The 25,679-nt window shown below is 44.1% G+C and overlaps 1 protein-coding gene across 6 annotated transcripts in view; it reads right to left on the bottom strand.

The window, feature by feature from the left end:
- Nucleotides 1-25,449, bottom strand: part of LOC139764091 (uncharacterized) — a 29,974-nt gene extending 4,525 nt beyond the window's left edge. The window contains exons 1-3 of one of the 6 annotated variants that reach the window (XM_071690586.1): nt 25,121-25,449; nt 19,222-19,621; nt 6,558-6,593 (exon numbers count right to left, since the gene is read on the bottom strand). In XM_071690586.1, coding sequence (XP_071546687.1) covers nt 6,558-6,593; nt 19,222-19,423 — 238 coding nt within the window. In that variant the 5' untranslated portion in view covers nt 19,424-19,621; nt 25,121-25,449. Of the gene's footprint in view, nt 1-6,557; nt 6,594-19,221; nt 19,622-24,580; nt 24,699-25,120 lie in introns of those variants that run through there. The other 5 variants (XM_071690587.1, XM_071690582.1, XM_071690585.1 and 2 more) reach the window with 5 other exon arrangements.
- Nucleotides 25,450-25,679: the final 230 nt, after the last annotated feature.

The raw sequence follows: 25,679 nt of genomic DNA, 5'->3' as shown, positions 1-25,679 counted from the left end.
GTGTGTGTGTGTGTCAAGGGTGTGTTGTTGATGGAGCAAGTGTTTTGTATATACAGATGTGTAAGGTGTGTGGCTGTGACCATTTTGTGGATGAGGTTCGTCTGCTATTTTGGAAGAAATTTCTAAATTTTTTAAATGGGTTCCGTGTTGGTGATGGGTAGGGGGGTAAGGGGTAGTGCCTCCAAGAGAGGTAAGTCCAGCGTTGAGTCAGCATAGCCGCGGGAGGTGAGGGAGTGGCCTGGGCCGGCCAGGAGCGGTGGGCGGTGGGTGGTTGGCGCTGGTGGTCTGAATAACGATGACTTCACTCTCTGCCTGACCCCCGCCCACCCACTTCCAGGATTGCCATTAATCCAAGAGTAGAATGCCAAAAGACGTTGCTTGTTTTCGCATAACAAGTTAAGACAAAGTTCTTCAAGTACATGACCACTTAGGAGACTGATACTTGAATAACACAGTTGTCATGGTCGTGCAAGGCGGTTAAACTGGTCCCACGGCGTTCCATCAAGGTATCAGTGTTCCAGCACTTGAAAACCTGATCACAATTACTTATCTTTCATAGAATATTTACTTATGATTACATGATCCCATTTCCGTTCTTTGTTTAGCATATAGACCACACTAAAGTTATTTTTGATTTTCATGAAACTAACTTTCCCTCAACATTTCGCAAAATAACATAATCCTCCAGAATTTAAACATCCTTCATATCCTGTTGGCACGACCTATGGCCCCCACCAGTAGGTTTTCCTTCCTTTAATCATCCTCTCCAAAATCATCAGCTTGCCTAGTATGTTGTGCCCCGCAGTTAGGCATCCTCGCATGTTTAATTGGTTATGCAAAAGGAAAAAGAATTGCTTGAGATCTTGAAATACACTGAATTGTATTAGCTTACATTTTCTTTGTTGATCGCAGCGAACGTTCCCATTGACCCACCCTATTATGACTTCGTTACACTACCCAGCCACTTTGACAACGTTCGTAAATCATAACTTCAAAACAAACATACCTGTAAAATATCACGGAAATTTCTCGTTAAAAATTCGAAAGAAAAGAGAGATAGAAACTACTGGTGTGTAGGGTAATGGTAGTTGTGTGTTTATCACAAAAAATTGGCGACCGAGGGCAATAGTAGCGGCGGCGCAGGTGCCGACCGCATGACTCATCCTCACCGTGCCGCGACAACCTCACATTCCGAGTATGTGGCAGAGTTCGCGAGAAGCGTGTGTACGTTTGCTGGTTACAGACGCAGTATTATCGCGTCACACACACACACACACACATATATATATATATATATATATATATATAAAGTTACCGGGCTTCGCCCTCATCAGGTTACGCTCACTAAAGTTACTTTGGCGAGGCTGTGTCATTGGGAATACAGTCTCGTCAAAGAACTCACTCCAGAGTCAATGATTTCCTACTACTGGAAGTAGCTTCCTGCGAGGAGATCGTGGGTAACACTAGCATCCTTTCTGATATGGACTAGCTGGGGTTCCCTGGACTCCACGGGGATTGATTTTTTTTTTTTTTAATAAATGATTTAAATCACTTTGAAAGGAGGCCCTCGCTGGGAATCAAGGCCAGGCTGTGGTACCTGTCATTCTGAGTTGCCTTCTTTCTAATTTGAGGCTGTTAGGTTGCTTATTTTGGACGAGTGCAGTGAACAAAGTGTAAAATGTTAGGATTTTTCATAAGTGGCCTTTGATGGCCTCAAAACTTATTTCAAGGCCGACATGCCTTACTTGCATCCAAAAAATTGGTGTCTTGTAGGTGCCATGATAACACCCTTCGACCATATCCTCTCTTCCCAAGTGACGTTTTTTCTACTGCTGGGGCACCATGTTGTATTCCCGCGGCCAACAATATTTTGTCCGTCATTGTTTTGAAGCGAATGAAGTTTTGTTATTAATTTCAAGGCTGTTGTCAGCGGCTGATGCATTAATGATTAGGGCAGTGATTCAACATGAACGACATCGTTAATTCTTACGAGAGTGGCAAACCATGGCTGGGAATAACAACAAGGTAAGATCTGAGCCGCGGACGAATGGGTAGCACGGACAGGGAATAAGAGATGAGTCAGATGCAGCCGTGGTTTCTTTATAAGCACGTCCTGGGCTTATGACAACGCAACCTGTTTAAGCGAGTTACGTGTTGCCTTCATATTAACATATTGTTAGGCCGGATGTCAGAGGTAATGGTTGCATGAATAAGTAAGGGGATCGAGTTTATTTTTTTTGTTTTTGTTAGATTTTGCTTATGTGAGATTACTGCATCACATATACGTTCGTTGTATGTCTTGTTACCTCACTTGTAACGACGTTCAGGTTCTGTTAGCATTGGTCATCTCGACCTATCTGTGCAACGAACGTTTCTGATTAAATGGAGTGTATTACCTTCTGTCTTGCTCGTTAAACAGGCCATATCGATGTGTGTTAGGAATAGGAGCCAGCTTTATAGAATGTTTACAGTAAAACTCTTCCAGGGTAAAACAAAGTTCCACTAAACTTTTGTTTTTTTTCATAATTTTTTTTTTTTTTTTTTTGGAAAACAGATAATGAATTATATCCGAGATATTGCTCATGGTGTTTATGTATTCATTTGCTTTAGTGAGTTTGTGTGGTTTGTCGTCAAGATGGAAGTATCGGATGATCCCTTTCCTCATTAAATGCCTCGGTTATTGACTAAAATAAAAATCAGTTGAGAACTGGAAAAAGTGTAAAAACGTTACGGTCATGCATTGGCAGGAAGTCACTTTGCTTGCCTTGTGTCATAGCAGGTGGGTTGAAGGTTACCTCGGACCAACGAGTGATACTACGCATCCTTGACAAAATGAAGAAAGATGTACAGTCTTGGAAACACAGGTCTAGATATCCTGACATATTTAAGTGTGATTTTTCTGTACATATTACTTCATTTGAATAAATATGTCACACTTGTGATGAGTAATCCTAGAGTTGTGGCGTGAATCATTCAAGTAGGGAGGGAGGGCTGGTGCTGGTCACAAGGTAGCCTAGGACGGGCGGGCCTTAGGCAAGTCCGTACAAAGAATTATATATACGTTTGTGAGACCAAAAGGTATCTGTGTACATTTCACTTTGAGAGGCTAACTTGGCAGATAAACGTGGATGTTGTTAGACCTTTCTGCGGATCATGGTAGCAAGTGTTGCTGTCTAGTCCGTTATTTGATAATTAGTGCGTAATTAGTCGCCGTTCATTCCCCGTACTTGGGGTAGGAAGTGAGTGATATGGAAGATTTACGCCAAATAACACAGGACAAAAAGTTGCTTTTGTTGAGTGATCATTATAGTTTTTTCCCTCCCCAAGTCCACGCGCTGCTCCTGGCAGAGAGGATTGCTTTAGTGTATTTCCGTTCTCTAGTCTCCCATCTGCTGATGTACATATGGCATATTAGACGTTTTGTACCGCTTTACCGTTTTTGTAAGCAGCGATAAAATGACATGATGCTAACAGCAGTTGCAGCTTGCTGTAATCTTTTTTTTTTTTTTAATGAATAGCTCATGCAGAACTGTTGTTATATTCATTGTTGTAATGTAACCCATAATTATTGTTGCCCAAACGCACAAATATTATTTAAGAGAGTTTCATGTCTTTTTTGACTGATCAGTTAACGGATTTTATCAGATCAATATTGTCGATAGTCCTGGTTCTGTGGGTAATTATATACGATCAACAAACGAGGACGTACGGTTGCACAGGACGGTGGGACACTGGCCAGCCTTGGTGACGGATGCACCCGATCTGTCGACCTTGTTCATTGCACCCGTTAGCTTCGCCTGGCAGGAATAGCGATCATATCACCAGGTGTTCATATCGTGTGTGTGTGTGTGTGTGTGTGTGTGCGCTGGTTTCTTCTCCATCACAAGAATATCTGAGTTGAACATATAAACGGATATGGCAATGCCAAATGGTATAGCATGTCATTCTCCTCAGATATCAGTACCTCAGGATAGCGTGAGCGCGTCACAAGCATGGCCTGTCACAAAGTTACATCGCATGTAAAGCAAGAATCTTTAAGGGCAAAAAAAGCTTTAAAAGAAAATAAAAATTCCATACGTACGAAATTACAGCGTCAGTCGAGCGGATGTCAGTATTACTACATTGAAATTTGCTTTGACCGAGGAACTGTTCTGAACAGTTATAGTCCTTATGAAACAAAGGTACAAATGTAATGTGTTAACCGAGTCTGTATACACTGCGTATTCACCTAAAGTGCTGACGACACAGTTATAGTGGTAAAAAGCAGGAATACTAACGGACTGTTGGACAAGTTAAGCTTATGATGTAACGAAACAGTAAATGTCATACTATTGTAAACTAAATTGTGCGTTGTGGTGGCGGGGGTGGTGGTAATAATGATCCTAAGCAGCACAAGCTGGTGAGCGACGGAAGCTCCAGGTGGCGGACGTAGGAGGCCAGGGGGTAAAGACTAAGTTAAAGTTGGTCTGAAAGATGACCACTTCCTGCAGACAGTGGCAACAGTGCTCAGCTCTGGCTTAGGGCAAATTGATAATGGAATAATAAGACGGAGATAATATTGGAGGGCTGGAAGAACATCGGGAAATATATATATATATGCAAGAGCGGGATGTGTGTGTAAACGAGGGATTCGGGAAAGTGAAACTAGAATTATTTCTCAAAGCAGCGTCCGGTCGGTGCCGGAGCGGAAGGGAAGGTTGCAATATGTCGGGAAACTCGCCTTGTTCAGCAGCACAGGGATGGAGGAGAATTAAAGGTTGAGATAACAGTTCCTCAAGCCGGGTGGAGCCACGCTGAGGGAAGAAATCTGCACCAGTGTTGTCCTAGGGTGTGGGGCTCGAGTAGTAATGGAAGTAAACAAAAGAAGTATGATGATGAGTCGTATCTGGACGTCAGTCAGCAAAGGAACCAATCTGTGATTCGTGTTGTCACCGGGAGAATGAAGTTAGATGATACCAAAGAACTCGTCAGTTCCGTATTTAGGGAAGTTCTGGAAGTGATGTTATCTCTATTTAGATAGATGTTAATGAGATGAGAGAACGTTCCTGACCGTCATCTGGCGGGTGGGTCTTGACTGGATCCTGGATGATTATGGAGGAGTGTTGCATACGTACAAGGACGTGGCTGTTGTAAGAGGCCTATCTTGAAAAATTTAAGCCTATTTTATACAAGGGAGGCTTCACATAGTAGGTTGGTTATCCTTATCATACAACTCCAGAAACGCAGGGTTCCTTTAGTTTCAAGGCTGTGCTACTTCCAGTAGCAGGGAGATGATGGACTCCTTTGATATGATAAATTCCACAAGACTGTAGTTCTTTTCGTCAGCAAAGGTTGATAGAACCTCGCCGAAAGTGACTTTTCATTCGCAGATTTAAACCACAAGCAAGTGGCGTTCGGTGATACCTAAGACAGTAGTCGTTTGTTGCTGCAATTTGGATAGCGACTTTCTGTCATAGAACGCGATCGAGGGAGCAGTAAAGAATTATCAGGAAAGTTTCAGTGACGCTGGTACTTGCGCACGCCAGGGCATGTCACGACCTCGATTGTCTGTATCAGCGGTGGACGCCTTAGTAATGGGCAGACGTCTGGCGTAGGTCAAAACGGGATAGAGGTGTGGATGTCAGCGTGCGGGGATAGATGGGTGGATGTCAGCATGCGGGTATAGATGGATGGATGTCAGCATGCGGGTATAGATGGGTGGATGTCAGCGTGCGGGGATAGATGGGTGGATGTCAGCATGCGGGTATAGATGGGTGGATGTCAACATGCGGGGATAGATGGGTGGATGTCAGCGTGCGGGGATAGATGGGTGGATGTCAGCGTGCGGGTATAGATGGGTGGATGTCAACGTGCGGGTATAGATGGGTGGATGTCAGCGTGCGGGGATAGATGGGTGGATGTCAACGTGCGGGTATAGATGGGTGGATGTCAGCGTGCGGGTATAGATGGGTGGATGTCAGCGTGCGGGTATAGATGGGTGGATGTCAGCGTGCGGGGATAGATGGGTGGATGTCAACGTGCGGGTATAGATGGGTGGATGTCAGCGTGCGGGTATAGATGGGTGGATGTCAGCGTGCGGGTATAGATGGGTGGATGTCAGCGTGCGGGGGTAGATGGGTGGATGTCAGCGTGCGGGTATAGATGGGTGGATGTCAGCATGCGGGTATAGATGGGTGGATGTCAGCGTGCGGGGATAGATGGGTGGATGTCAACATGCGGGGATAGATGGGTGGATGTCAGCATGCGGGTATAGATGGGTGGATGTCAACGTGCGGGTATAGATGGGTGGATGTCAGCTTGCGGGTATAGATGGGTGGATGTCAGCGTGCGGGGAGAGATGGGTGGATGTCAGCGTGCGGGGATAAATGGGTGGATGTCAACGTGCGGGGATAGATGGGTGGATGTCAGCGTGCGGGGAGAGATGGGTGGATGTCAACTGAGGGGAAGATGAACAGCAGTTGGATGGTTGGATGATGGCCGTGTACAGGGTGGGTAGAAATGATTATATGGGGAAACTAGGTGGGTGGATGGATTCCAGGATGTCCAGGGGTACTTACTGTTGTTCTGGGGTGCTGCATCTTCTTTGGATCCTTCTGGAAAGACATTAAAAAAAAAAACATGAGTGGCCACACCTAAGAATATTCCTAACATCTGCGTTATTTTGATCACTTTTTAAAGGTAAATAGTCAGGCATTTATACAAACAGGTCGATATCTAGGTTCACAAGCTTCAATTTCTTCGTCATAGTGTCGTCTTTAGTAGCGTGTGCAACCAACCTGTTCGAATCTCTTAACAATAACCCTAACTCCGTGACTTTGGGCTGGGTGTCTCCGTCATCCTAAGTGAACATACGGTAATAAGTCATTTAAGTGCTTTCTGAACTTAATGGCATTTCTCTGTAGTTCAGGTTACGAGTTTGTACATCCAATCCAGTACACATGCATTACCACCTCAACACTAGCTGAAACTAATTCCTTGTTTTGTATGTAGACTCCCGTAACGGACAGGAACCCTCATTGAGATTTTGGCCTGATATAGTTAATAAATAAAAAAGTGAGAGAATAAAAAGAAGGGCTTTGAGTTTCTGTAGAAATATAAACTTAAAAAAAGGGGGGGGGATGTAGTAGATAGGGAAAGACACAAGAAGGTAGTCTCATATTCTTGCAGTAGAGGGAAAGACACGCATCACAGTCACTCATCCTCAAGTTGTTTACGGCCACATAAAACTAATTACGTGACGCAGCGGCCATCGAGACCTGCCTGGCCTTAGGTGATGGCGAATTCGGCGAACGGTCAGCTCTTCAGCAGAGAAACTTAAAGCAGAAGCTACAACACTACCCGAGATACCATGGCTCGATCACCTCGCGCCATATGACGGGTATTCCCACCACGATTCCTCCTCCCCTGCCTCTAGGACTCGTACCTCTACCCGATCTAATCATGGCTCCTCCTGCACAAGCAGAGGGAGAGGTAATGTCGTCGTACTGTAAGCTTGACCTATATATCAGTTCTCGGCACGGTACCAACGTCCCGGTAAAAAAAAAAAAAAAAAAAAAAAAAACGCAGCAGGCAGCTTGTGGCCTTTACATCGGAAAAATTCAGGGACTGTTTCCGCTGCACATTGTTGCGCGTGTCTGTGGGTATATTATGTCAACTGTTGCAGATTTACTGGTTATGTGTTCACTTAACTGTAACTCTTGGATGGGGATCATGTACTGTCGATCATTTGCATGTACGTTGGTACTAACGCCAATCTTTCTCTACACTGACCATATGAGTCTTAAGACATAACCTTGAGGTAGTATACACACAGTTCTGGGCCTCATCTGGAAAGTGTTGAGGAATGTGTTAAGGTGGATGTCGTGTGTGTGTGTGTGTGTGTGTGTGTGTGTGTTGGGGTGGGGAGCATTACATCAAGGGGAGATATGAGATGTCTGCGAATGCCGATAACAGAGGCGAGAATTTGACCGATAACACGAGGTCAATGAATGGTGAAGACATAATTGAAATAAACGTTTAATAATTGTAGTGCAGCCTAAGAGCTGCAGGATCCCGCTTGAAGGAATACTAGGATTGTACATAATAACAATAATAATAATAATAATAATAATGATAATAATAATAATAGTCATAATGTATTACTTGATATACTTCACGGAACTAGGTTAAGAGGAGATCAAAGGGCTTACCAGTGTGGGACAATTCTCGTGTTCTTTGTTTATGTTGCCGCCGTCATTGTTTCCACCCCCGGGATGGACACGCTCGGCTGCTCACCGCTGCCCCCCCCTCTCTCTCTCTCTCTCTCTCTCTCTCTCTCTCTCTTGACGCAGGGGATGTCGCTCAGGTATCATGTATGTGTCGGAGGCAGTGTGGTGGGTGGCCAATGATGAGAGCTTGTCAGGCCCATAAGGAAGATATACATTTTATCGCCCCGTACCCTCTTTAAGGCTAGCCCATCAGTATATTGAACTTTTGGATTGTGTTTCGTATTGATGAAATCAGTAAAACAAAAGTTCTGAAACAGTAGCATGAACTTTAGCACTTTTTTTTTCGCATGCTGATTCCACCGTGCTGCTATTGTACACCTGGATGAGGCTGAGGTGCATTTCCCTTGCCTTGTCGGGGTGTAGCATCAAGATGGGGTCAGTTGGGTAACATTATCCTCAGGGTCCGACCACCACCACACTGCAGGTCTGGACGTGTTCCAGCGAGGGGCGTCCAACCACCTCCCTCCCCACCGCGCCTGACCTGCTCGTTGTCTTCCCTGCCACCGTTGCCGAGTTGGGGTTCTGTCTTAACTGTGTTACACGTATGGCCTACCCACGACGTTTTTAGTTGATTTGCACCAAACATACAAGACAAATATTGGTTTGTCGAGTTCAGATTTGATCAACGGTTGTGTGGCGGGTGAACTGTATAACATTGTGACAGTCGTGGCACACAATATACACGATTGATTTACACGTTCAGCACTTGACACCCGTTTCATGGCAGACAAAAGCCTATTTGAGTATCAGGTAACACTATTGTGTGACTTGTCTTTCTGATGCTTGTGTGAGAATTGAACCCAGTGAAGGGAAGGATCATCTGTCATTCCGGCTCAGGGCTTGGGTAGTGCTTCTCCCGCCAATTCTCACGGCAACCATAATAGCTTCACGGGAACAGAATCTGTATAAAGTTAAATCATAATGATCAAGTAAGTTATCTGTCTTGGATTGATGACTCTTGACCCATGGAACGTATGAGTCCACCGCTCCCAAACTTGGAAGGAACGCTAAGACGCACGGGCGCTGGCAGTCATCGTTGACAACCTACATTATTGCCAACTACTGAAAAGTCTCCACTGGAATGCACTGAGGTTCATGTGGATACGATACTTGTTGTACATAACATGATAATTAACATCACGTTGTACATAACATGATCATTAACACCACAACCGTTCCTGTATATTTCTGGAAATTTCATCTCATTTGTGGATAACATAGTGGCTCATCATGACTTGGGAGTACATGAGCAGATACCTGGATTTGGGCTCTTGCTGTTCGCTTCCACTCTCATCCTCTTGGCTGCGGTGGCCTGGTTTTTGACGTGATTGAAGAGTCAGTTCAAAGGCTAGGCAGTTAGACCCAAGGGTCATACCGTCCTACTCGAGAGCCGTACCCTCTCGCTGAAGAGGTTGAAGCTCTGTAGATTAGCTTCTTTTCCACCAGGTTTTCCAGGTCTGTCTGGTTCAGATATTACGAAAACCAGACTCATGAAAACTTCATAATGATAGATTGTTGCTTGGAAGACGGCGTCCAGCTCGGCCTCACGGTAGGGGGTTTACTCACGTTTTGTTCCACACACACACACACACACACACACCTCACAGTGTGGCCTGATCTGGCGTGACCATGTAAAAGTATTTCACTCTGTCTTTATCCCATGCTTCATGGTTCAGGTTCCACCCCTCACTACAGTAGCCGTCCTTTTTATCCGTCACTCTTTCAGATTCCTCATTTTCTCGTCCCGTCATCCTATCAAACCCTCAACATCCCTTCATTTATCAACAGCAGTCCCATTCCTTATCATCCCTTCATCGATAACCCACCCTTTGTCACCTCCGTCATCCATCACCCGCCCCATCACCCCTCTCCCATTCATCTATCCTCCTTCCCTTCTAACAGACTCCAGTGTACCGCCATCTCAGTCATTCTTTCACCCATCACCAGTCTGCGAAAGGGGGTAAGGCAATTTCTAAACCTACCCCCATTCATCCATCTTTTGATGTTTCCTCTTCCGCCCCATTCCCCCAATCTGTCTTGTGGCGCTACCCCTTCCCTTGACTCTTCTCACCGTCAGTCAAAACCCCAAGATTATTATAAGAAAAAACTATAGATTTACGTACAGCGAAGTCTAACAGGGAAATGATGTGTTAGTGACTTTGTGTCAGAGAAGCTATGAAGTCATCCACGAAACAAATAACACAAGTGTTTTCTTCCCAGTCCTGCGCTCCAGTCAGGTTGGTGTGTGGTTAACTATATCTTCGTCAAGCTGTCCTTGGTCATCTTACACACACACACACACACACACACACACACACACACACACACACACACACACACACACACACACATATATATATTTATATATATATATATATATATATATATATATATATATATATATATATATATATATATATATATATATATGAGAGGGTTAGGAAAAATGATTTGGTAAACAGAGAAGAGGTAGTAAAAGCTTTGCCGAAGATGAAAGCCGGCAAGGCAGCAGGTTTGGATGGTATTGCAGTGGAATTTATTAAAAAAGGGGGTGACTGTATTATTGACTGGTTGGTAAGGTTATTTAATGTATGTATGACTCATGGTGAGGTGCCTGAGGATTGGCGGAATGCGTGCATAGTGCCATTGTACAAAGGCAAAGGGGATAAGAGTGAGTGCTCAAATTACAGAGGTATAAGTTTGTTGAGTATTCCTGGTAAATTATATGGGAGGGTATTGATTGAGAGGGTGAAGGCATGTACAGAGCATCAGATTGGGGAAGAGCAGTGTGGTTTCAGAAGTGGTAGAGGATGTGTGGATCAGGTGTTTGCTTTGAAGAATGTATGTGAGAAATACTTAGAAAAGCAATTGGATTTGTATGTAGCATTTATGGATCTGGAGAAGGCATATGATAGAGTTGATAGAGATGCTCTGTGGAAGGTATTAAGAATATATGGTGTGGGAGGCAAGTTGTTAGAAGCAGTGAAAAGTTTTTATCGAGGATGTAAGGCATGTGTACGTGTAGGAAGAGAGGAAAGTGATTGGTTCTCAGTGAATGTAGGTTTGCGGCAGGGGTGTGTGATGTCTCCATGGTTGTTTAATTTGTTTATGGATGGGGTTGTTAGGGAGGTGAATGCAAGAGTTTTGGAAAGAGGGGCAAGTATGAAGTCTTTTGGGGATGAGAGAGCTTGGGAAGTGAGTCAGTTGTTGTTCGCTGATGATACAGCGCTGGTGGCTGATTCATGTGAGAAACTGCAGAAGCTGGTGACTGAGTTTGGTAAAGTGTGTGAAAGAAGAAAGTTAAGAGTAAATGTGAATAAGAGCAAGGTTATTAGGTACAGTAGGGTTGAGGGTCAAGTCAATTGGGAGGTAAGTTTGAATGGAGAAAAACTGGAGGAAGTAAAGTGTTTTAGATATCTGGGAGTGGATTTGGCAGCGGATGGAACCATGGAAGTGGAAGTGGATCATAGGGTGGGGGAGGGGGCGAATATTCTGGGAGCCTTGAAGAATGTGTGGAAGTCGAGAGCATTATCTCGGAAAGCAAAAAGGGGTATGTTTGAAGGAATAGTGGTTCCAACAATGATGTATGGTTGCGAGGCGTGGGCTATGGATAGAGTTGTGCGCAGGAGGGTGGAGGTGCTGGAAATGAGATGTTTGAGGACAATGTGTGGTGTGAGGTGGTTTGATCGAGTAAGTAACGTAAGGGTAAGAGAGATGTGTGGAAATAAAAAGAGCGTGGTTGAGAGAGCAGAAGAGGGTGTTTTGAAATGGTTTGGGCACATGGAGAGAATGAGTGAGGAAAGATTGACCAAGAGGATATATGTGTCGGAGGTGGAGGGAACGAGAAGTGGGAGACCAAATTGGAGGTGGAAAGATGGAGTGAAAAAGATTTTGTGTGATCGGGGCCTGAACATGCAGGAGGGTGAAAGGAGGGCAAGGAATAGAGTGAATTGGATCGATGTGGTATACCGGGGTTGACGTGCTGTCAGTGGGTTGAATCAGGGCATGTGAAGCGTCTGGGGTAAACCATGGAAAGCTGTGTAGGTATGTATATTTGCGTGTGTGGACGTATGTATATACATGTGTATGGGGGTGGGTTGGGCCATTTCTTTCGTGTGTTTCCTTGCGCTACCTCGCAAACGCGGGAGACAGCGACAAAGCAAAAAAGAAAAAAAAGACATATATATATATATATATATATATATATATATATATATATATATATATATATATATATATATATGTATATATATATATATATATATATATATATATATATATATATATATATATATATATATATATATATATATATATGTAGAGACATGTTAGACCAGGGTCGTCATCTTACACACACATATACGTCGGTAGAGACTTGACGTTTAGGGAAATACCGTGATACGTGTCATGTTATCGAAACTTCTGGAAGGCGACAGTACAATTATCATGACTACCTACCTAAACTTTTTTGAACGAAACCTTAAGGATTAGGTCAAAGGTCATACTCTTACACCTAATGACCGTACCATCGTGTTCCAGAGGTTTTTATCCTCTTTCATGGTTACATGTTCATTTGGAGTGTTGTTAGACACTACTTGCTCCACAGAGCATAACAAATTATATGGGTCTCCGGAGTTTACTGGTTAGCGTTGCTGATTATGAGTTTAGGCATGGGGCAGTCAGAGTTCGAATCCTGGGCGAGCTAGTTTGCTCACAGTTATGCCAGCTATTTGTGTGCCCTTTGGGACTTGTCGATGAATTAGATGCCTGACATGCTGAATTTTACACGCACACAACATACAAACAACCACACACACACACCCACACCACCCCCACACACACACACATATATAGATATATATTAATATATATATATATATTTTATTATAATAATTTGCTTTGCGCTGTCTCCCGCGTTTGCGAGGTAGCGCAAGGAAACAGACGAAAGAAATGCCACAATCCCCCCTTACAATGTCAACATACACGTCCCACACGCCAAATATACATAACTATACATCTCAATGTAAATATATATACACAGGCTGACTATACATATATAACAATGTTACATATGTCATAGTCTTCCTTTATTTATTCCTCCAGCCACCATGAAATAACATCCCCCTTCTCCCCCCCTCATGTTGTGCGAGGTAGCGCTAGGAGAAGACAACCAAAGGCCTTTGTACACACTCAGTCTCTAGTTGTCATGTAATAATACCCGAAACCACAGCTCCCTTTCCACATCCAGGCCCCACACAACTTTCCATGGTTTACCCCAGACGCTTCACATGCCCTGATTCAATCCATTGACAGCACGTCGACCCCGGTATACCACATCGATCCAATTCACTCTATTCCTTGCCCGCCTTTCACCCTCCTGCATGTTCAGGCCCCGATCACTCAAAATCTTTTTCACTCCATCTTTCCACCTCCAATTTGGTCTCCTACTTCTCGTTCCCTCCACCTCCGATACATATATCCTCTTGGTCAATCTTTCCTCACTCATTCTCTCCATGTGCCCAAACCATTTCAAAACACCCTCTTCTGCTCTCTCAACCACGCTATTTTTATTTCCACACAACTCTCTTACCCTTACTTTACTTACTCGATCAAACCTCCTCACACCACATATTGTCCTCAAACATCTCATTTCCAGCACATCCACCCTCCTGCGCACAACTCTATCCATATCCCACGCCTCGCAACCATACAACATTGTTGGAACCACTATTCCTTCAAACATACCCATTTTTGCTTTCCTAGATAATGTTCTCGACTTCCACACATTCTTCAAGACTCCCAGGATTTTCGCCCCCTCCCCCACCCTATGATTCACTTCAGCTTCTATGGTTCCATCCGCTGCCAGATCCATTCCCAGATATCTAAAACACTTTACTTCCTCCAGCTTTTCTGTTCAAACTTACCTCCCAATTGACTTGACCCTCAACACTACTGTACCTAATAACCTTGCTCTTATTCACATTTACTCCTAACTTTCTTCTTTCACACACTTTACCAAACTCAGTCACCAGCTTCTGCAGTTTCTCACATGAATCAGCCACCAGCGCTGTATCATCAGCGAACAACAACTGACTCACTTCCCAAGCTCTCTCATCCCCAACAGACTTCATACTTGCCCCTCTTTCCAAAACTCTTGCATTCACCTCCCTAACAACCCCATCCATAAACAAATTAAACAACCATGGAGACATCAAACACCCCTGCCGCAAACCTACATTCACTGAGAACCAATCACTTTCCTCTCTTCCTACACGTACACATGCCTTACATCCTCGATGAAAACTTTTCACTGCTTCTAACAACTTGCCTCCCACACCATATATTCTTAATACCTTCCACAGAGCATCTCTATCAACTCTATCATATGCCTTCTCCAGATCCATAAATGCTACATACAAATCCATTTGCTTTTCTAAGTATTTCTCACATACATTCTTCAAAGCAAACACCTGATCCACACATCCTCTACCACTTCTGAAACCACACTGCTCTTCCCCAATCTGATGCTCTTTACATGCCTTCACCCTCTCAATCAATACCCTCCCATATAATTTCCCAGGAATACTCAACAAACTTATACCTCTGTAATTTGAGCACTCACTCTTATCCCCTTTGCCTTTGTACAATGGCACTATGCAAGCATTCCGCCAATCTTCAGGCACCTCACAATGAATCATACATACATTAAATAACCTTACCAACCAGTCAACAATACAGTCATCCCCTTTTTAATAAATTCCACTGCAATACCATCCAAGCCTACTGCCTTGCCGGCTTTCATCTTCCGCAAAGCTTTTACTACCTCTTCTCTGTTTACCAAATCAATTTCCCTAACCCTCTCACTTTGCACACCACCTCGACCAAAAAACCCTATATCTGCCACTCTATCATCAAACACATTCAACAAACCTTCAAAATACTCACTCCATCTCCTTCTCAGATCACCACTACTTGTTATCACCTCCCCATTAGCCCCCTTCACTGAAGTTCCCATTTGCTCCCTTGTCTTACGCACTTTATTTACCTCCTTCCAGAACATCTTTTTTTTTTTTTTTTTTTTTTTTTTTTTCCCAAAAGGAGGAACAGAGAATTGGGCCAGGTGAGGGTATTCCCTCAAAGGCCCAGTCCTCTGTTCTTAACGCTACCTCGCTAATGCGGGAAATGGCGAATAGTTTGAAAGAAAGAAAGAATATATATATATATATATATATATATATATATATATATATATATATATATATATATATATGTTCGCAATTTCAAGTGTTAGCGAGGAAGCGCCAAGAACAGACGAAGTGGCCTCTTTCGGCAGCATCACCTTGTAGCTGTCATATATAATGCCCTGAGACCAGAGCTTCCCTCTTCACAGTCAGGCCCCACCGACCTTTCCGTGGTTTTCCCCGACCGCTTCATACGTCCTGGTTCAGCCCCATTGACGGAACGTCGTTCCAGGATACCACATCGCTCCTATTAGCTTTATCCATGGCAGCGCCCTCCTGCATGTTCAGAGCCTTCAAAGCATCTTTCACCCTATCTTTCGACCTCCTTGGTTCTCCATTTTCTTTCTTCTTTCCACTTCTGACATGTGTTAGAAAGAAAATGTTTGATGCTATTAATGGTGTAGTGAGAGTTGATCGAAAACGACAGGAGAAACTGGACAGGGTGTGCAAAAATGATTTGGACTTTTTATTTCATTAGCATCTCTGTGTGAACGTTTCGATCCGAGTCCGTCAAATCAACTTTAGGAGCGTGTGGAGAGGTCATTGGAGCCATTAGGAACGACTGCGGGTAGGTGGGTGAGGCTGGTTAATACTAGTAGGTGGACGTGCATGTAGCGCTGCGCCCTCATTGGTTGTAGTAATCTATCTTGGCCCGTGTTCTGGTTGTGGAGTATTTGGCTGTTGTCCCTTGACGATTGGTGCTTCAGCGATACATGTTCGTGGCGCAGTACCCTCGTAGGGCAGTGTTATGCTTCCTGGTAACATGTACTTGGATGGAGCCTTCTTGTGTGTGTAGGGGTAGGGTAAGTCTCGTGGATAGTGTACAGGTTGTGGTTCCCGCATGAGTCATGTTAGCATGGAGCTCGCGGTCTCCTTGTTGACATTTGAATTCATAAACTACGTTGGATTCTTGTAATGTCTTATGTTTTTTTTTTTTTTTTTTTTTTTTTTTTACAGCTGGATTGATATGACGAGGTTGCTTAGTTTTTTGTAGATGATAGCTTGACTTTGTTGTCTTATATTATATTATATATATATATATATATATATATATATATATATATATATATATATATATATATATATATATATATATCACGCGGACCACTGTAACTTCTTGCAATATATATTACGTATATAAGATAGCCTTGATTAGGGCATTCGTTTGCCTGTGCCGTCTCGGCTGCCATGTACAAGGGAATCATTTTGTTCAATATGGTGAGCGAGCCATCATATGTGGGAACAAAGGGCGTGAGCAGCTGACTGGCTAACTTACCCAGGTATTCTTGGTTGGTCTTCGTTCACAGTGGCAGCCAACCCAGTTGACAGGCACCACTGAAAAGATAACTGTCACTATTTGCACCCTCTTCCAACACCATGTTTTCAACCAGCACAGTGAACCAGGAACCTTTGTAGAAGTATCAGTCATCTTTGTGGATGAGGTGTATCCATCTTGGCCATGTCAGCAGGGGAGGTCGGACGTAGGCTGGACATGAGGAAGGTCTACACCATTCCAGGTCAAGCATAACACTTCGATTGTGGAATGCGGGGTCCCTTACCCGAGCCAGACGGATTTCTCTTGACTCATATATATATATGTGTGTGTGTGTGTGTGTGTGTGTGTGTGTGTGTGTGTGTCGGAGGTGGAGGGAACGAGGAGAAGTGGAAGACCAAATTGGAGGTGGAAAGATGGAGTGAAAAAGATTTTGTGTGATCGGGGCCTGAACATGCAGGAGGGTGAAAGGAGGGCAAGGAATAGAGTGAATTGGATCGATGTGGTATACCGGGGTTGACGTGCTGTCAGTGGATTGAATCAGGGCATGTGAAGCGTCTGGGGTAAACCATGGAAAGCTGTGTAGGTATGTATATTTGCGTGTGTGGACGTATGTATATACATGTGTATGGGGGTGGTTTGGGCCATTTCTTTCGTCTGTTTCCTTGCGCTACCTCGCAAACGCGGGAGACAGCGACAAAAAAAATATATATATATATATATATATATATATATATATATATATATATATATATATATATATATATATATATATATATCTGCAACTCACCATGAACCACTGGTGACATTTCTGTGGGACCAGTCATGGCAGGTATAATGAAGGTGGTGTTAATCCGAGCGGTGTCGCCTTCCAGAGCAGATTTATTCTGCCGGGCGCCAGTCCTGGTTTGTTGCTTTGGGTAGACGAGACGGTCAGGTACCAGGCCTGCGCCAGGTACCAAGGACGGAGCGGCCAGGCACCACCAGTCCAGTCACGCTGCACGAGGCAGTCAAGGCGGATGGGGTAGCACCATCTGAGGAGGGTTGTTGGTGGTCGTGTGGGATGCATGCCACCACCTCCGTCAATGTTGACTGAGAGGGACATGCTAAGCCCAACCGTTGAGTCACGACTGTGTGATGAGGGCGGGCAGGAGGGGCCCCAAGCGTCAGTATCGATCTAGATCTTGGGGGCGATATCTTTGTACAGGTTAGATGAGGGTAGACGAAGGGAGCAGGTAGCTAGGAGGTACCGATCATTGCCAAGAGGGCGACGAGCCCGACATATACACAGTGCTTCTGAGGGTCTCCACTTCGTTTGAACATAATATGGGGAGGTCGAGGATCTTGAAGGGGCCAGATGCCAGTATCATTTGCTCGGCTGTCGCTCTTCTCGAGCTTAGAAAGTTTTCTAGTCATCTTGACCACATTAAGAGAACAGGAAAGTGAGTTGTTGTCACTTGTCTTAACTACTGATTATCATCAGCTTTACCATCTTGGAAGTCTCCCAACAATGATGCACCACCGCTCGCGTCGCCTCAGTGAGTTAGTCAACTGTCAGGGTCGCTGGAGGAGCATACCACAGCCACAGGAACCTCCAGCTGACACTCCTTCTTCAGCGGTTTTACATTAGTACTCACGAATAAGCATTCGGCATCGGGTATCTTTTCAGGGTAGATTTCCATCCACCACTACCTTCCTAGCATTAGCGAGTGGCTTACATAAGGCATTGTGAAGCGGGATACCAACAGACTTTACCGTATGATCGACAGAAAACTTGGCGAATGAGAGCCAAACTCCCACGAAACGTTCGGGCCGCCAGGGGAAAACAACGGCTGAACAAAATTGTTTTAAATCTTCGCGCACGACTCTCGGGTACGACTGCTTGATCTTCTTCCACCCGACCCTTGAGGCTTGGGTTGGCATTGGACCTGATCTTGAAGGGATTACATTAAAGGCCAAGTCATCATACCCAAGGGCCGTGCTGAAGGTATCATGAACCATATTTGCCTCCATCCCTGGTACTCCTCACCCATAGCTATCTCTCTCCCCTCCTCCCCCCACTAATACCCATCCCTTACCCCTTATATTACCGAGGCACACTGAGGTAACAGCTGTGGCTGACTGTTTAGCATATGGTAACTGATGATGGATCCTAGCCGTTTAATAATCCTTTACCGTTACTCCTGCGTAATCTGTGACTGCTTGTTACATATAGGGGCTTCAGCCTCTATGTATATAGTTCCCTCTGCCACAGAATATGTTTGTTGATGAGCCAGGGATGTGCCAGGCTATTATCTCTTATGATTACATCGTTTGAATTGACATTGTGTTTGGTATCTCATCACGTAAACATATTCCATGGAGCATGTGATATTGATTGCCAGCCCAACATTGAAAATTTGGCATCCTGGGTAGGTAGATGGTCCCACGACTTACTTACCTTGGACATTACAGCATTGGTCACACCTCTGTGGCTTGTAGATGAGGCTGTCGAAGGAGCATTCGTGGGTACAGTTGACACCGGCACAGGTTGAGGCGGCCACAGGGAGGGCCAAGCAGACCACCAGCAGAATGCATACGGCCATCAGCATTGGGCGAGCACTGCCTTCTCTCGGGGCCCGTGGCGGGGTCATGGTGATCATGGGGTTAACCTCCTCAGCGGTAGTGACTGACGTCCACTCTGCTACTCACACAACTTTCTGTTTTCCATTACTTATTTACCTCTTGCAAGCCATGGTTTGCCTGTCTCTTTAAGTTATAGCTTGCAGGGAAATTATTTGGTTATCAGATCACTCACTTTCTTTAATGCGTTCTGTTATGTGTCTTAGAATTCCCTGGAACTGTAAGGTATAGGATTAAAACAAGATGACATAACATATAGCAGGAAATTCATTCCTCGGAATAAGGTCATTTTAATCGTATACGGTCCCGATGTCTCGACCAACAGGAGGGAGCAGTAAAGGAAAACTTGATCAAGCCAAGAACGTGACACTCCATATTCGACTCGAGCTTCTCCGTTGAGAAGCGGCAGGAGTTTAAAGGTTGGCTGGTTACATGGGCCTCAGGCCTCATATCAGCTAGGCTTCATATGGCCGTCAACATCATAAACAGTCGAGTACTCTTGAACATCTTGAAACGTCTTCTAATACCTTATCACACTATGTATGTGGCCCTTGATTGAGGATGACCTCACCGGATTATGATGATTTGGTTCTCGTATCGTGAAACTAATGTGCGTAATTATTGTTACACAACCTAGAAGAGTGTTGATTTTCATAAGGTTATCTTGGAAAATCGTTGTCGGCATGTGATATTCTGTTGTCAAATGTACCATTTTATTGCTATTAATGACAGTTGTCACGCAGCTAAACTGATCATGTTTACGTACATTCCAAGTAAGTAATTCTTCGACTTTTCTTAGATAACTAGTCATTAAAAACGTCATAAAAACCCTGAACACACACACACACGCACACACACACACACACACACACGCGTTGAAAAAGTTTTAGACTTGTCAGATTATTACAGATTCAAGAAACTCAGATCTTGACTGGCATTCGGTTTTGTTCTGCCTATTCAACGATTTAAAAAAAAAAAAATGCTAGACTTAGTTAAGACAATTCTTTACTTACGTAAATACGATCGCTGACTTTTCGAGCAAATTTCTGAGATATTTCGAAGTGGTTGGAAGACGATGTGTAAACACGAACAAGTTAAACAACAAAACTGGTAAACACTGCTCAACCAACGTGCGAGAATATTAGTTTCGTACACAAAATTTACTTTCACATTTTTGGATGCGTTTCATCAGCATTGGCAGGTAACATCTGATTCTAGAAAGTTGTTAGCGACTTGTTTGTGTGTAAGTAACCGTAGGGGCTGGTATAGCAGCTAGTTGAAACCCTGGTGAAAATGGTCTTTTAAATGGTCGGTCGCTGTGGCTTGTGACCACACCCCAAGCAACATGTCCCGCGCCGTGATCACTTAGAGGCAACTGACGGACTCGTATGTTTGCAGAGCTGGTGACCATCACGTCAGGAAAGCTGCAGCAGAGGTGGCGACCCTGCTGGTAACCACTCTGGAGAGGCTGGAGAAAGCTATCTTGCCAGACACAGGAACTGGTAAAAGGACAAAGCGCTTCTCTCCAGCCCGTGGGAGGTAGTAGGTCAACCCACACCCGCTCACATACCATTCCCTCTCGATTTATTCAAGTTAGGTCACGCACCCCTGGCACTCTCTCTAGTGAATTTTGTCTTTTTCTCTTGTCTTTTAATCTTATATTCAAAACAGTTTCCTTTATGTGACATATGTACTTATCCGTAAAGCAGAGAGAAAAAAAACTCGAATTACGAGGTAAATTGTTTCGGGTAGGGTCTTGCATAAATTTCTGCAAGGAGCCAGAGACCTTATGATCACAGCAGCTGGCACGGGGCTGGCTGGGAAGTGGACCCAGAACAAGTCGTCGAACAAAGAAATGACGAGTGATCGGTAATTAACATACAGCACTGTACTCTGTAATGTTTCAGTAAGTTTATTGTATCTTCAACTCGAGCGTGAACACCGAAACTCCGAAAATTCTAGCATAAACCACTCTTAACGAATGTAATTTGTGTGTGTGTGTGTGTGTGTTGTCTGAAGGTCGTCAGCGGGAGAGGCCAAACTTAACTGCGTCGATTCTTTTCCTTAGCCACTACAAGGCCGTTCTACTGCACCGCCCACCCAGTCAACCACCTTCACCAACCACTTTCCCACAGTGTATGAGAATATTGACGATTACGCTCCTCAGGTTTAACATTATAACTGCATATTCAGCGATCTAAGTATAAAGACAAATCATTAGGGTGTAAAATACGACTGCCTCGTCTGCTGTGGCGTAGAGGAATTCGGATGAACGATGCACAACAAAAACCTCAAGTTGGAATTCATAAGCTATCTGGTGTGTGTGAAGGACATTACACATTCCACCAATTGATGGCGTGGGGAGGACGAGAATGTGAGAACTCTAGCATTTTTTTTTTTTTCTAAACGGCTTTAAAGAGAACGTTATTATAATTAGTGATATTTCTGTTTACGAATGAATACTAAGAAATCCATATTGGTCGTGTACAGCCTAGCCTCATTGAGCAGCCACAGCTTAGTGACTTCGAATTCTTTGATATCTTAAAAAAAAAATGAAAAATTGAGTTTAATTTTTAATACCGGAAGAAATGAACTAAGCATTCGTTGAAATAATGACAGTTGCATACTATAGACATGTTACTCTTGATAGTTATTTTTCTACCGTTGATTTCGTAAACCCCCGAGACCAGATTTCCCTATAACTGTGATCGAAAGACCAGTTTCCTACAATCGTGGTTGAAGTATTAACTGGGTTAGTTCTTATTGGAACAAGTTCTCGTGAGAACGCTAATACTGAATGCCATCTCGTCATTCATATCCAGATAGAAATGTATGAGGTAAACTGGCAAAGTGAAATAGTACGAAATAATTTTCATCACATTGAATGAATGAACATTGCCGCTGGCTCCAGGTATGTGTATGGGTTATGCAAGAGTATTTATGTTCTTGAAATTGAACAACTGAGACAGGTATTCAGATTTTTTTTTACTGGCCATTATAAGTTGGCCTTGAAGGCCCTAATGATCCATGGTCGTCGGCAAGTCGATGATCCAAATAACGAATTATGCACATGTGTGGTGCTGTGGACAGTTTTATTCTGAGTTGGGTTTATCTTTTATCAACTTGATATAATGGTAGCTCTTGAAAGTATTATTTCATTAGATACTTATAAACTCTCTTGCGCGAAAATCCGCTTTTAAAATTCCGTAAGATGCATAGCTATTTGCTCCTATACTTGAAGAGCAGTTATTAATACGGTTAATGAAATGAACGCAATATTCTAGGAATATGACCAATGTATTGTATGTAGTTGATTACCTCTAAAGGGGAACATTATTTTTATGTGCACATATTAATTTAGATGTTACTGGAAATGTCGAGCATTAAAAAGAACTTGAAAACATTCGTTTCCCCTTGGGTACGATGGTACTAAATGAAAGACGTATGTATTATGTGAAATGCAAATAGCTATGAAGTCTCTTTCTACCGAGGTCATACTATTGTTTGTTGCGGTACTTTAACACAACGGTTGGCGGGTTATGGACACCACTCGACATTAAACCCCTTCAGTCCATCTGCGGTTGATACACTGGTTTGTAAGTAGCCACCCACTACCTACCCGCCTGTGTGTCGGGAGGGTTACTGACGACTGTGTGTAGTGAGCCAGAGCATTTGTAGCCTCCACGGTTCACTTCTTTAGCCCACGTTGCTGTCTTTTCTTTCTGTTTCATCCACACATGGGCTGCTGGCTTTCAGTCCACAAACATACAATGTTCACCTCACACACAGCAGTTGAAAACACATATATACATACAAGGTTAAGAGACGGGGGCAACATGAGGGTAAAAATCTCAAAACATACAAAAAGTATTCCAGTACTGGAATTTCTACATGTACAAAGTTTTCGGTGAGACTTAGTGTGAAAATATTTAGACACAATAACAAAAGTATACAGTACTTAGGTAACCTAACAAGTTTGATCTGTTGTAGTGACACGATTATAAGGAATGTTACGAAATAGGGTACTCAGGTAATCAGGCCAGCGGCATAGTTTCCTTATTAATCTTAACTCATGCTCAAGGAATTACACATTACTTGGAATAAGGGTTCGTGATGGATAGTCATAATTCGAACATCGTGAACTTGGTTATCGTATTTCTGATTACTAGTTCGTTGAAGACTGTAGGGGTAAGGGCAAAGGTGAGATACGAGATGCCACAGGTGGTCTTACAGCCACATGAGACTCAGCTGTAAGTTTGAATTTGTGCGGTGTCTTCCCTTGTTGTGGCGTGGTGGCCGAAGCTTATCCAACACCCACATCTTGCTATAATGGTACGACATAAACAAAGTGGAAGTACCGGTAGCTTAGTGTCTTGGAGGAGGAACGTGCACCGCCACCTGAACCGTCAGCAGAGCGGGTCGAGGTCCACCTCAGGGTTCTCGTGTCACCATGAATCACAACATTCCAACCTGTCACTGTTACATTTAATACTCTCACGCGACTAGTAATGTAAACACAGCGAGAATGAGTCACGGTTAGCTTGTACCATCACCAGTAGCAAGAGCAGATTTCGGTCCTCACCTCATGAGCTTATAAGAACGGTTAATCTTAATACTGCTATACGGTACTTCATTCTGTAGTTTGGTTTTGAAAATGAATAATCATGACTGTACAATATGAGGAACATTACGTGGTACCTTAAAGTAAGGCGGAGGGGAAGAAGGGCCGTGCTTAAGCGAGAGGCCTGAACTAGGCTGAGGTGGATCTTACACAACAAGCGGAAAGAAGTTAATGGGGGAGTGTGTGTACAGTGACCATCTTGGCGCGGGAACCTCGGGAGGCGAGGTGGTCGCCGTGTGGTTGGCGGGAGAGGCTTCCTGGAAGTGGTGGCGGAACTCTTCAAGTTACACACTGCTGTGGGTCGGGCCGAGCGTGACCCGCTGGGGCTACCATCACTAAAGGCCAAATTGTAAGTCACCGGGAATATGTTCATGTTAGTACTGGTGGTCGTATGTGTGTGTGTGAGTACACCTGCCAGTGCAGTACATGCAGGGGTGGTGCGGGAGGCGACTGTTCATCAACACCATCACTGACTTTCCCCAGCAATACTCATGTCACATTTCACGTCACGATACCGTCACCACACTACCGTCACGGGCCAACGACCACCACTCACTCACGTCCTGATGACGCCGGTTGTCACTTTTTTTTCCATCACTTGCAGAGGACTGGAGGGAGCGACACTCCTCACTGGCTGTCTGATCCTCACTGCTCGCTCAGGCCTCAGGTGCTTCAGGAATTTATGTTGGTAACATGTTGCTTTTCAAGGGAACACAGTGTAGCCACACAGAGCAGGTAATACCGCCTGGTAATGCTGCCGGGCATCATGACTTGTATATGAATGAATATAATGGGTACTACATTCTGCTAGAGAAGTCTGCATTTATATAACAAATTGTTATTTTAAGAGTGATCAGCAACTCGGCGGTGACGTCACGACTTCCTCCAACTTACCTGTCGCCTCACCCGTCCCTCCCGCCACACCTGTAGCATCACCCACCTCCCCCGTCTCACACCACAATACCTATAAAGCCGTAGCTCATGCCACCCCCGTCTATCGTACGGCGAACATTAATCACTCTTATCATGATTTATCGCCATCCGTGGCTACTACTTACTACATTCTGCAGATTTAAAACAAGTCTATGAAGTTTACTTTTGATTTCGTAACGTTGGCCATTCTTTCGTTTCGAAGTCTTGAAAGTCTGGAAACCGCTGCGCGCGAACACTTCCTACAGAAGGGGATCACTGTCGACCAACTTGGCAAATTCGACCTGGAACATTTTACTGGCCAGACAAGGGAATGTGGAGGGATACGGTGAGGTTCCCTTGCATCCACCAGTGTCCAAGGCATCCCAACACCCAGCCCACTCGTACCGTCCACCCTGGCTCGGGTTGTCTCTGTAGGATACCTTCTGGGCAGCGTTGAAGTCCTCGACCGGACGGTCGACCATCAACACTCCGCGAGCCCAGGTGTGTGTGTGTGTGGTATACGTGTGTAAGCACACGATTCCCGGGAGGAATTCAGTACCAGTTAAATGCGTATGACTCACGACGCAAGTGTCTGGGCATGTGGACGGTACTAGTTATCCGTAAACACCTTCCTTGTCTGATTGTGAGATTTGAAGTGGATCATTTTATTGCTTTGTCTGGTTATGAGATTATAGGTGGCTCTAAACTACGAGTGTAGGGAAACTGTAAGCAAATTAGGTGAA

This window comes from Panulirus ornatus, chromosome 48 (assembly GCF_036320965.1).
Source record: "Panulirus ornatus isolate Po-2019 chromosome 48, ASM3632096v1, whole genome shotgun sequence".
NCBI classification, from domain to species: domain Eukaryota; kingdom Metazoa; phylum Arthropoda; class Malacostraca; order Decapoda; family Palinuridae; genus Panulirus; species Panulirus ornatus.
The sequence above is the reverse complement of the archived record's forward strand: the minus strand, read 5'-3'. Positions and strand labels throughout refer to the sequence as shown.